General features: G+C 47.9%; 1 protein-coding gene across 1 annotated transcript in view; it reads right to left on the bottom strand.

The window, feature by feature from the left end:
* The window catches only part of TSPAN16 (tetraspanin 16), an 85,640-nt gene that overhangs the window by 48,989 nt on the left and 23,556 nt on the right, over window positions 1-13,095 (bottom strand). The window contains 1 exon segment of the mRNA XM_073654235.1: window positions 10,422-10,496. Within this exon segment, the coding sequence (XP_073510336.1) occupies window positions 10,422-10,496 (75 nt within the window).

Genomic DNA, 13,095 nt, shown 5'->3' with positions numbered 1-13,095 from the left:
TCCTGCTCATTACCCGGCATTACTGGTGGCCTACCCTCCGTAAGGATGTTGTAGACTTCGTCACGGCCTGTTCTTCTTGTGCTCGCAACAAAGTTCCTGCCCCTTCCCGTACCTGCTGCTCCATGGCAGCACATAGCAATGGACTTTATCACCGATCTTCCTGTTTCTGCCGGGTGTACGGTCATTTGGGTGGTTGCTGACCGCTTTCCTAAGATGGCCCACTTTATTCCCCTGCCTGGTCTCCCATTTGCACCCGAGCTGGCTAAAGACTTTATCCGTCACATCTTCCGTCTCCATGGCCTACCCCTCCACATCGTGTCAGATCGTGGGGTTCAGTTCACCTCTCGCTTCTGGAGGGCCACATGTAAGCTGCTAGATGTCACCCTGGATTTCTCCTCCGCTTACCACCCACAGTCCAATGGTCAAGTGGAGCGGATCAATCAGATTCTTACTAGCTACCTCCGGCACTTCGTTAATGCCCACCATTCCGATTGGGTGGATCTCCTACCATGGGCCGAGTTCTCTTACAATAACCTTGAGAGCGAATCTTCTTCCAAATCCCCAAATCCCCGTTCTTTATAGTCTGGCCAACATCCCCAGATTCCGGTTCCCGTCTCCGCTTCTGTGGACAACCCTGCCACGGAGTCTCTTGTCAGCGAATTTTCTACCATTTGGGAGAGTACTAGGTCCGCTCTTCTTCAGTCCTCCGAGCGGATGAAGAGATATGCTGATAAAAGACGTCTGGATCCGCCGCAATTCCTTCCAGGAGACCAGGTTTGGCTCTCCTCCAAACATGTGCGGCTCAAAGTACCCTCCTACAAGTTGGGCCCTCGATTCATCGGACCCTTCGAAGTCCTCAGGCAAATTAACCCTGTAGCCTACAAATTAAAACTCCCGGCCACCCTACGCATTCCCAACTCCTTCCACGTATCCCTCCTCAAACCCGTTGTCCTTAACATTTTTTACAACAATCCAGGTACTCCTCCTGCTCCGGTTTCTGCTGAGGACGTCTTTGAGGTAGAGAGTATTCTGACCACCAAGAGGGTAAGAGGGAAAACCTTTTTTCTGGTGGATTGGAAGGGATTTGGTCCTGAGGAAAGAATTTGGGAACCCAGGGAGAACATCAACGCCCCACTTCTCCTTGAGAAATTTCTCTCTGGCCTGAAAAAGGGGGGGCCTAAAGGGGGGGGTACTGTAGCATCGGCGTCTCTGCCCCCTGCTAGGCAGAGACGCCGTCCCTCTCACCTTCCTGCTCCGGGCGCGGCGTCCTCCAGCGCTCCTTCCCTCGCTGCTGCCGGCGCGCGCTCCTTCCCGGGCACTGTGCTTAGGGCGCGCGCGCTCCCCCTCTCTTAAAGGGACCGCGTGCGCCGTCCTAAGGAGTCCCCGGCCAATTGCCGGATGACCTCCCATATTTAAGGCACCTCCTCCAAAATGGAGGTGCCCGAGCAAAGTTGTTGCAAAGCATACTCACCTCTGCTTCAGCCCTCAGGTCCCGTTGCCAGCCTGACTTCCAGTCCTGTCTGCCTGCTTGTCTTCCCTTCAGCCCGACAGTCTGTCTCCTGCATCCGCCAGTCTGTCTATGGGCAAGTCCACCTGCGGAACAGGAAGCACATGCCAGTTACCTGCCTGCTACCTGCCGTACCTGCTAGCCCGCTCACCTGGGAGCGCTCACCTGCTACCCGCCTGCTAGCCTACCCGGAGGCTCCGCCGTCACTTGCCGTGACCACCTGCCTGCCAGCCAAGAGACTCTTACCCGCTCACCTGGGAGCGCTCACCTGCTACCCGCCTGCTAGCCTACCTGGAGGCTCCGCCGTCACTTGCCGTGACCACCTGCCTGCCAGCCAAGAGACTCTTACCTGCTCTTCCGTCACTTCCCGTGACCACCCGCCTGCTCACCCAGAGACTGCTACCTACCTGTTGTGTCCACCCGCTACTCCGGTCAGTCCCAGCTATCTGACCCGTGGGATCCACCTGCACTCTACAAGGTTGTCCCCAGAGTAACTTCTGGGTCCCCCCTTGCACCGCGGCACAGAGGTTCCACCACCCGGACCCGTTACACTCTGTAAGCTGCTCTAGATAACTGTTATTTTATGCAGAGACGAGTCCTAGCGAGAAGAAGTGATGGCGGTGAGTCAGTGTGTTATCTGTACACTGACACTATACACAGAGCTCCTGTGCATAATGGCACTTATGGTAATATTAGTATTCTGTTTTTTTATTACTGATCAGTATTGTAGTATTCGGTCACTATGTGATGGTAATATGTGATCTGGTCACGGTGTGACGGTATTTGTTCCTTGTATGTGATATTATTGGTCATTTTAAAAAAATGTATGTGACACATTCCCTAAATAAAAATATACTTAAAAAGAGTATTTGGTATTATAAAAAATGTTTAATAGGTTAGAGTAGAGTAGGGCCAAGCCAGAAGAGTCTATCTTGTCGTGGTTGGCTGCTTAACAAATCTTTTGGCGAAAACAAAAGCTGATGGCTATGTATCTGATATGGTGCTCAATGGGAACTATTAATGTGTGATTGGTGAGGAAGTAGTGCAGAAAGTAGAGTTTTTCCAAGAGTGGGCGGTGGGACTGTGGAAGGTTCGAGGGATGGAGGTGGAGCTGGGGTGGAGCCTGGGAGGAGTCTCAAGGGGGCCCGAAAATTTTGCCAGTATGGGGCCCCAAAATTCCTGGTGGCAGCCCTGCCTAAACAGGAAAGGGTTCTTTACAGTTAGAGCAGTCAGACTGTGGAATGCCGACCACAAGAGGTAGTGATGGCGACACTAACAGCTTTATACAAGGGCTGGATGATTTCCTCACTACACATAATATTGTGGGTTATAGATAATTTAGTGACAAAATGTACAATTGGTGGAGGAAGGTTTTTTCATTACAAAAATCTTCAATTTTACTCAAATTAGTTGATGTAAAAAAAAAAACAGAACAGTATCCCGCACATCAAAAAACTACATCTGGTACTGTGTATGACCTCCATGATTATTAAGGACAGCACCGAGTCTTCTAGGCCTGGAATGAACAAGTTGGCGACATACTGTAATATCTATCCTTTTCCATGCTTCAAGAACGACCTCTTTTAGACCCTGGAAGCTGAACATCAAGCGACGCTCAATTTGTGTCTTCAGAGGTCCCCATAGGTGTACAGTTGGAGTCAGATCAAGAGACACTTGACCACTGAATCACTGTCACCCTGTTCTTCAGAAATACAACAGATGTGTGTGTGGACCATTGTCATGTTGGAAAATTGCACATCTACCAAGGGCACGGAGTGATTGAGGCATCTTCTCTTTCACTATAGAGAGTGTGAGGCAGTGACCGGGATCATATACGAGTGATGTTATATATCCCCCAGAATGGGTACCCCACGGAGGCCCTCCTAGACTAGTGACTTTGGTACATGGGTCGCTGGTGGCAGGAGACAACCCCAGTGGACGGACAGTCGGGGTTGTGTGTATCCATGGGGACCTCCGAGAGTACCCAACCGTGGAGGTAGTTTTGTCCACGCCATGTGGAGACATAAAACATGTGGTGGGGGTGCTAATAACTTTTCCCTATGGGACTGTGTTGGGAAGAGACTTGCCCCTGTTCTGGACTCAGTGAAAAAACAAAATCCACTCTCCCCCGGTAAAATGTATTACAGGCGCAGTACCCGACGAACCCGAGTCAGGGGTACCTGCCGTAGAGGTGTCCAACCTAGGGAAAGAGTGTGACCCCGATAGGTTTCCCCTAGAGGTGCTGGCAGGAGAGGTCGAGGAGACCCCATCGATTCCCAAGCTGGAAGTGTCCCGGGGCACGTTTGGGACAGCTCAGCTACAGGATCCCACTCTGACTCACTCTGGTGCGGGAAAGGGTGTTAGAGGTAAATGGCGTAGCTCAACAGCCCGGTGCAGATACTGTATTTCCACGCATGGTATTCAATGGTGACTTGCTCTATAGGGTAGACAAACTCAGGGACGAGGTTGTGGAACAGTTAGTGGTACCTCAGTCGTACCTTCGGGCGGTTCTGGATATGGCACACAAACACCTGCTGGGTGAACACTTGGGGGTTAAAAAGACGCAAGAACGTATCTTGCAGCGGTTCTTTTGGCCAGGGATTTACGCGGAGGTCCAAAAATACTGCGAATCCTGCCCCAAATGTCAGTTGACCACACCCACCGCAAGTTTCCGTAGTCCATTGGTACCCCTGCCAGTGATAGAGGTTCCTTTTGAACGGATTGCAATGGACTTGGTAGGGCCCATTGTAAAATCCGCTTGTGGCCACCAACATATATTGGTGGTCGTCGACTATGCCACCCGGTACCCGGAGGCTATACCGCTACGCCACACCTCGGCAAAACTGATTGCACGGGAGCTGTTTGCCATGTTCTGTCGCCTTGGACTACCTAAGGAGATCCTGATGGATCAGGGACCCCTTTTATGTCCAAAGTGACAAGGGAACTGTGCAAACTACTAAATATTAAACAATTGCGCACCTCGGTGTACCACCCTCAAACCTACTGGCTAGTAGAACAGTTCAATAAAACCCTCAAGTCCATGTTAAAAAAAGGTGGTTTCTAAGGACGGAAGGGATTGGGACATGTTGCTACCCTATTTGATGTTCGCCGTCCGTGAGGTACCCCAGGGTTCTCTCCCTTTGAGTTATTGTATGGCAGACACCCTAGGGGTCTGTTGGACGTAGCCAAAGAGACGTGGGAACAAGAGCCAACTCAACATAGGAGTATAATTGAACACATGGCTAGTATGCAGGACGAGATCGCGGCGGTCATGCCCATCGTGAAAGAACATCTGTTAGATGCCCAGGCAGCCCAGAGGTGCACATATAATAAAAGAGCCAGAGTCAGGTCTTTTAACAAAAGGCGATCGGGTGTTAGTACTGGTACCCACAGCCGAGAGTAAGCTCATGGCCAAGTGGCAAGGGCCATATGAGGTTCGAGAAAAGGTGGGGGACGTAAATTACCAGGTGTATCAGCCCGGAAGGAGGAAACCTGAGCATCTTTATCATGTAAATCTGCTAAAACCTTGGAAGGATCGAGAGTGTTTAGTTACAGACGTCACTCCGGGCATATCACCAGAGAGTTCTCTACCTTCAGCCAGGGATGCGTCCGGGGGAGAGGTCAGGATAAGTGATGCTCTCACTAAACAGCAGCGACGGGGGCTCGCTCGCTGGTGCAGCAGAATACCGACGTGTTCTCAGAGCTACCGGGTAGGACTACAGTTCTCCAACATGACATTGTCACTGAACCTGGGGTAAGGGTGCGAATGAGACCGTACCGGGTACCCGAAGCCCGGAGGCAAGCCATCACGGCTGAGGTAAAACAGATGCTCCAGTTAGGCGTCATCGAGGAATCACGGAGTGAGTGGGCTAGACCCATCGTACTGATTCCAAAACCAGACGGATCGTTACGCTTCTGTAACGATTTCCGAAAACTAAATGAAGTGTCGAAGTTTGACCTTTATCCAATGCCCAGGATGGATGAGCTGATTGAGAGACTGGGGCCGGCCCAGTATTTATCACGCTCAATCTCACCAAGGGTTACTGGCAGGTACCTCTCACAAAATCGGCAAAGGAAAAGACCGCCTTCATAACTCCGGAGGGTCTATATCACTGTGTGGTCTTACCTTTTGGGTTACATGGGGCCCCCGGCTACATTCCAGAGGTTGATGGACATAGTGCTCAAGCCTCATCAGGAGCAGGGCCGGCGTCAGCACCCGGCGCACCCGGGCTAGTGCCGGGGCCCTGAGCAGGCAGGGGGGCCCACTGGCGGTCGCGCACCCCGCTGGGCTATGGGCGGAGGAGAGCGGAGGAGAGCGGTGTCAGCGCCCGCCCTTCTCCGCCGCTTGCTCAGGGCCCCGGCAGCCAGATACTTACCTCTCCCCGTGCCTCCGCAGATCCGCTGTCTTCCTGTTCTGCGCTCCCTGTGACGTCTCAGGTCAGAGGGCGCGGTGACGTCTTTCCACCGCGCGCTCCCCTGAGCTGTCACAGGGAGCGCAGAGCGGGAAGACGCCGGCGACGCTGGAGTCCCGGACCCGAGCAGCTGCAGCAGGTGAGGAGGAGTGAGGTGAGTATTTGATTTTTTTTTTTTTAATGTATGGAGGCATGGGGGGGGGGGGGGTGACATCCTGCATGGGGCATTATAAAGAGAGGGGGGTGACAGCCTGCATGAGGCCTTATAAAGAGGGGGGAGTGACATCCTGCATGGGGCATTATAAAGAGAGGGGGGGGTGACATCCTGCATAGGGCATTATAAAGAGGGGGGGGTGACATCCTGCATGGGGCATTATAAAGAGAGGGGGGGTGACATCCTGCATGGGCATTATAAAGAGAGGGGGGGTGACATCCTTCATGGGGCATTATAGAGAGAGGGGGTGAAAGCCTGCATGCATGGGGCATTATAGAGAGAGGGGATGACATCCTGCATGAGGCCTTATAAAGAGAGGGGGTGACATCCTGCATGGGGCATTATAAAGAGGGGGGGTGACATCCTGCATGGGGCATTATAAAGAGAGGGGGTGACATCCTGCATGGGGCATTATAAAGAGAGGGGGTGACATCCTGCATGGGGCATTATAAAGAGGGGGGGGTGACATCCTGCATGGGGCATTATAAAGAGGGGGGGTGACATCCTGCATGGGGCCTTATAAAGAGGGGGGGTGACATCCTCCATGGGGCATTATAAAGAGGAGGGGTGACAGCCTGCATGGGGCATTATAAGGGGGGGGGGGGACAGCCTGCATAGTGCATTATGTGGAGGGAACAGTCTGCATGGAGCATTATAAGGGGGGGGGGGGACAGCCTGTATGAGGCATTATGTGTGGGGTAACAGCCTGCATGGAGCATTATAAGGGGGGGGGGGGGGGACAGCCTGTATGGGGCATTATGTGGGGGGTAACAGCCTGCATGCAGCATTATATGGGGGCCAGTATCCTGTATGGAGCTTTATAAGGGGACCAGTATCCTGTATGGAGCTTTATAAGGGGACCAGTATTCTGTATGGAGCCTTATATGGGGGCCAGTATTCCGTATGGGGCCCAGTATTCTGTGTGGAGCGATTCGCTGGTTTCTGAGCTATTGTGGAATTTTCAATAGATATCACTCATGTAATGTAAGAAGTGAAATCTTTGCATTGTACTATTATATATATATATATATATATATATATATATATATATATATATATATATATATATATATATATTTCTCTGCGGTACCTGTGCATCATGAATCGTGGTATGTATTAGAGGGGCCACTGAGACTCTTTCGCCCGGGGCCCAGAAAAACCTGGAGTCGGCCCTGATCAGGAGTCTCGTCCGCGTATCTAGATGATATTATCATCTTTAGCACCGACTGGCAAATGCACCTATCCCAGGTACAAACGGTGCTGGATTCTCTCAGAGCTGTGGGGTTAATGGCAACCCCAAAAAAAATGTGCGATAGGGCTAGAGGAAGCCCGATATTTGGGGTATGTGATAGGCTGAGGAGCTATCAAGCCCCAAATCAATAAAGTTGAAGCCATAAAAAACTGGCCTAAAGCAGGTGAGGGAGTTCCTTGGCATCCTTGGGTATTACCGCGGGTTTACACCTAATTTTGCTGGCAGAACGGTGGCCCTGACCGATATCTTGAAAGGAAAAAGATCGGTAATGGTTCGGTGGAACCCTCAGGCAGAAGAAGCTTTTCAGTTCATGAAGTTGGCTCTTTGTGGACAGCCGGTCCTCATCAGCCCCAACTTCAAGGAAACCTTCATTGTACAGACAGATGCCTCGGCGGTAGGCCTAGGGGCGGTATTGTCACAAAAAGTGAATGGTGAAGAGCACCCGGTCACCTACTTGAGTAGAAAACTTGTCCCGGCAGAGAAAAACTATAGCGTGGTAGAGAAGGAGTGTTTGGCTATTAAGTGGGCCTTGGAATCGCTACGTTATTATTTACTCGGGCGTCAGTTCCGCTTGGTGACGGACCACTCACCCTTGGTATGGATGAGAAATGCCAAGGAGAGGAATGCGCGAGTCACCAGGTGGTTCCTGTCACTGCAAAATTTCAGTTTCTCTGTAGAACATCGCCCTGGGAAGTCGCAATCAAACTCGGATGCCCTGTCCCGGGCACCCTGTATGGTGGCAAATGTTCAACCCCACAAGTTTGAACAGAGGGGGGGGATATGTGAGGCAGTGACCGGGATCGTATACGAGGGACGTTATATCTCCCCCAGAATGTGTACAGAGACCTATTAAATCTATTGGAGTGCATTGCAATCACAAACTCACCTGCAGCTGCAATGCAGGAATGAAGGTGAGCATTGACCTGGTCAGGCTATCTGGCTAAGGCAGATAAAGTAAAACCCGGCAGGGCCTTCATTTCTTGGGGGAGGCTACAGGAAGACAGTGGGGCGGCCTCCTCCCTCCAACCCGGGTTTTCCAGTGGCTCTTACCACAGGTCCTTTAACCCCTTTCCAACCCTTGCCGTATTAGTACGCACATTTGCGTACCCCCGGTTCAGTGAGGGCTGCTGCGCTGAGCCCTCACTGAACCGAGCACATGTCAGCTGATTCTTACAGCTGACATGTGCCCGCAACAGCCGCGGGTGGAATCGCGATCCACCCGCGGCTGTTAACATATTAAATGCTGCTGTCAATCTCCGACAGCGGCATTTAACGCGCGCTTCCGGGTTGCGCGTCATAAGCCCCGCCCATCGACGACCCCATCACGTGATCGCGGGTCACCGATGGGCGTGCATGACAACCCAGGGTCTGCAGCAGACGCCTGTGGTTGTCATGATCTCGTCGCTATGAGCGCCACCTAGTGGTCGGCGCTCATAGCACAGGACCATTTCTGCTATATGCAGGGGATCTGCTGATGCCCTGTATGTAGCAGAGACGATCAGACAACTGCTGCTTCTAGTCTCCTATGGAGACTATTGAAGCATGCAGAAAGTGAAAAAAAAAAATGTTTTTAAAAATATATAAAAAAAAAATATATATATATATATAACAGTTTAAATCACCCCCCTTTCGCCCCATTCAAAATAAAATCTAAAAAAAAAAAACCCACATACACATATTTGGTATCGCCACGTTCAGAATCGCCCGATCTATCAATATAAAAAAAGAATTAATCCGATCGGTAAATGGTGTAACGAGAAAAAAAATTCTAAATGCCAGAATTACGTTTTTTGGTCGCCGCAAAATTGCAATAAAATGCAATAATGGGCGATCAAAATATTGGATCTACCCCAAAATGTTATCAATAAAAACGTCAGCCCAGCGCGTAAAAAATAAGCCCTCACCCAGCCCCAGATCCCGAAAAATGGAGATGCTACAGGTCTCGGAAAATGGCGCTATTTTTTTTTTACCAAATTTTGGAATTTTTTTTCACCACTTAAATATAAAATAACCTATACATGTTTGGTGTCTACGAACTCGTAATGACCTGGAGAATAAGAATGGCAGGTCAGTTTTAACATTCAGTGAAAGTGGTAAAAAAAAACAAAAAAAAACCACAACTGTGGTATTGCACTTTTTTTGCAATTTTACCGCACTTGGAATTTTTTTCCTGCTTTCCCGTACACGATATGGTAAAACTAGTAATGGCGTTGAAAATTACAGCTTGTCCCGCAAAAAATAAGCCCTCACACGGCCATATTGTCCAAAAAATAAAGACGCTATTGCTCTGGGAACAAGGGGAGCAAAAAACGAAAAAGCCAAAACGACAAAACCCAAGGTTGCGAAGGGGTTAAAAACCCTGCACTAAGGACTAGTGTTGTTCAGTGTTGGGACCTGCTAGGAGGATAGCAGGGAAACTCAGCAGGACTGTGTATAGGTGAACTCACGCCTGGGAAGGCTCTGCACCCATCAGGCTCTGAGCGGCCTGGCCGTTGCCCACGGCAACCGTTGTGTATGGCCTTTCTGTTAACCCGGCTGCGGACCGGAGGACTTTCTGTTAACCCGTGAGCTGCTGAAATAAAAGCTGTGTATGTTGGACTTGCTTAGGTCACTCCCTCAGTTACTGCACAGTGTGAACACCGCTGCCTTACAAGAGGTACATCTGTGAATTTATGATACCATCAATGAGATGTAGCTTCCTGACACCGGCAGCTCATGTGCCCCACATAAGGACATCTTACTTTTTAAAAGGGGGTGTACTCATTTATGCTCAGCACTGTATATGGCCATGGTCCAGTATCAACAAAATCAGTGCTTGGCACACTTTATGCTAAGCTCCGTAGGTATGAGGGTCTTTATTCCCCCATGCTTGGGGCTGGATGGATTTTAATATCAGAAGGGGTTAAATGGTGTTTTATTCTATTTTCAGCATTCAAATGACCATGCACACTTCTTCAATTCTAGGGATATAATCTGCGCTTATGTTGTGTATTAGTACAAGCTCTGCAGCACAGGATTGTAAAGCCGGACTCTTACCAGAGAAGAGAAAGCCAAAACTACTACAGCTCCAGCGATCTCCGCAATGAAAATAATGAGGATGATGATGAAAAACTAAAAAAAGATAAAATCACATTTACCATGGAATCACATGTAATAGATGGAGATATAGGGGGATATATGGAGTAATAGGAGGAGATATAGGGAGGATATATGGAGTAATAGGAGGAGATATAGGGAGGATATATGGAGTAATAGGAGGAGATATAGGGAGGATATATGGAGTAATAGGAGGAGATATAGGGAGGATATATGGAGTAATAGGAGGAGATATAGGGGGATATATGGAGTAATAGGAGGAGATATAGGGAGGATATATGGAGTAATAGGAGGAGATATAGGGAGGATATATGGAGTAATAGGAGGAGATATAGGGAGGATATATGGAGTAATAGGAGATATATGGAGTTATAGGAGGAGATATAGGGAGGATATATGGAGTAATAGGAGGAGATATAGGGAGGATATATGGAGTAATAGGAGGAGATATAGGGAGGATATATGGAGTAATAGGGAGGAGATATAGGGAGGAGATATGGAGTAATAGATGGAGATATAGGGAGGATATATGAAGTAATAGGAGGAGATATAGGGAGGATATATGGAGTAATAGGGGGAGATATAGGGAGGATATATGGAGTAATAGGAGGAGATATAGGGAGGATATATGGAGTAATAGAGGGAGATATAGGGAGGATATATGGAGTAATAGGAGGAGATATAGGGAGGATATATGGAGTAATAGAGGGAGATATAGGGAGGATATATGGAGTAATAGGAGGAGATACAGTGGATGATATATGGATTAATAGCAGGATATATAGGGAGGATATATAGAGTAATAGGAGGAGATATAGGGGGATATATGGAGTAATAGGAGGATATATAGAGCAATAGGAGGAGATATAGGGGGGATATATGGAGGATATATGGAGTAATATGAGGAGATATAGGGGAGGATATATGGAGTAATAGGAGGAGATATAGGGGTATATATGGAGTAATAGGAGGAGATATAGGGAGGATATATGGAGTAATAGGGAGGAGATATAGGGGGATATATGGAGTAATAGGAGGAGATATAGGGAGGATATATGGAGTAATAGGAGGAGATATAGGAGGATATATGGAGTAATAGATGGAGATATAGGGAGGATATATGGAGTAATAGATGGAGATATAGGAAGGATAATGGAGTAATAGGGGGAGATATAGGGAGGATATATGGAGTAATAGGAGGAGATATAGGAGGATATATGAAGTAATAGGGGGAGATATAGGGAGGATATATGGAGTAATAGGAGGAGATATAGGGAGGATATATGAAGTAATAGGGGGAGATATAGGGAGGATATATGGAGTAATAGGAGGAGATATAGGGAGGATATATGGAGTAATAGGAGGAGATATATAGAGGATATATGGAGTAATAGGAGTAGATATAGTGGATGATATATGGATAAAAAGGAGGATATATAGGGAGGATATATGGAGTAATAGGAGGAGATATAGCGGGATATATGGAGTAATAGGAGGAGATATAGGGAGGATATATGGAGTAATAGGAGGAGATATAGGGAGGATATATGGAGTAATAGGAGGAGATATAGGGAGGATATATGGAGTAATAGGAGGAGATATAGGGAGGATATATGGAGTAATAGGAGGAGATATAGGGAGGATATATGGAGTAATAGGAGGAGATATAGGGAGGATATATGGAGTAATAGGAGACTATATGGAGTTATAAGAGGAGATATAGGAGAGGATATATGGAGTAATAGGAGGAGATATAGGGAGGACATATGGAGTAATAGGAGGATATATAGGGGGATATATGGAGTAATAGGAGGATATATAGGGGAGGATATATGGAGTAATAGGAGGAGATATAGGGAGGATATATGGAGTTACAGGAGGAGATATAGGGAGGATATATGGAGTAATAGGAGGAGATACAGTGGATGATATATGGATTAATAGCAGGATATATAGGGAGGATATATAGAGTAATAGGAGGAGATATAGGGGATATATGGAGTAATAGGAGGATATATAGAGCAATAGGAGGAGATATAGGGGGATATATGGAGTAATAGGAGGAGATATAGGGAGGATATATGGAGTAATAGGAGGAGATATAGGGAGGATATATGGAGTAATAGGAGGAGATATAGGGGAGGATATATGGAGTAATAGGAGGAGATATAGGGGGATATATGGAGTAATAGGAGGAGATATAGAGAGGATATATGGGGTAACAGGAGGAGATATAGGGAGGATATATGGAGTAATAGGAGGAGATATAGGGAGGATACATGGAGTAATAGGAGGGGATATAGGAGAGGATATATGGAGTAATAGGAGGAGATATAGGGAGGATATGGAGTAATAGGAGGAGATATAGGGGGATATATGGAGTAATAGGAGGAGATATAGGGAGGATATATGGAGTAATAGGAGGAGATATAGGGAGGATATATGGAGCAATAGGAGGAGATATAGGGAGGATATATAGGGTAACAGGAAGAGATATAGGGAGGATATATGGAGTAATAGGAGGAGATATAGGGAGATATATGGAGTAATAGGAGGGGATATAGGAGAGGATATATGGAGTAATAGGAGGAGATATAGGGAGGATATATGGAGT

Source organism: Phyllobates terribilis, unplaced genomic scaffold (assembly GCF_046119375.1).
Source record: "Phyllobates terribilis strain yellow unplaced genomic scaffold, ASM4611937v1 Scaffold_11__3_contigs__length_659146591, whole genome shotgun sequence".
NCBI classification, from domain to species: domain Eukaryota; kingdom Metazoa; phylum Chordata; class Amphibia; order Anura; family Dendrobatidae; genus Phyllobates; species Phyllobates terribilis.
The sequence above is the reverse complement of the archived record's forward strand: the minus strand, read 5'-3'. Positions and strand labels throughout refer to the sequence as shown.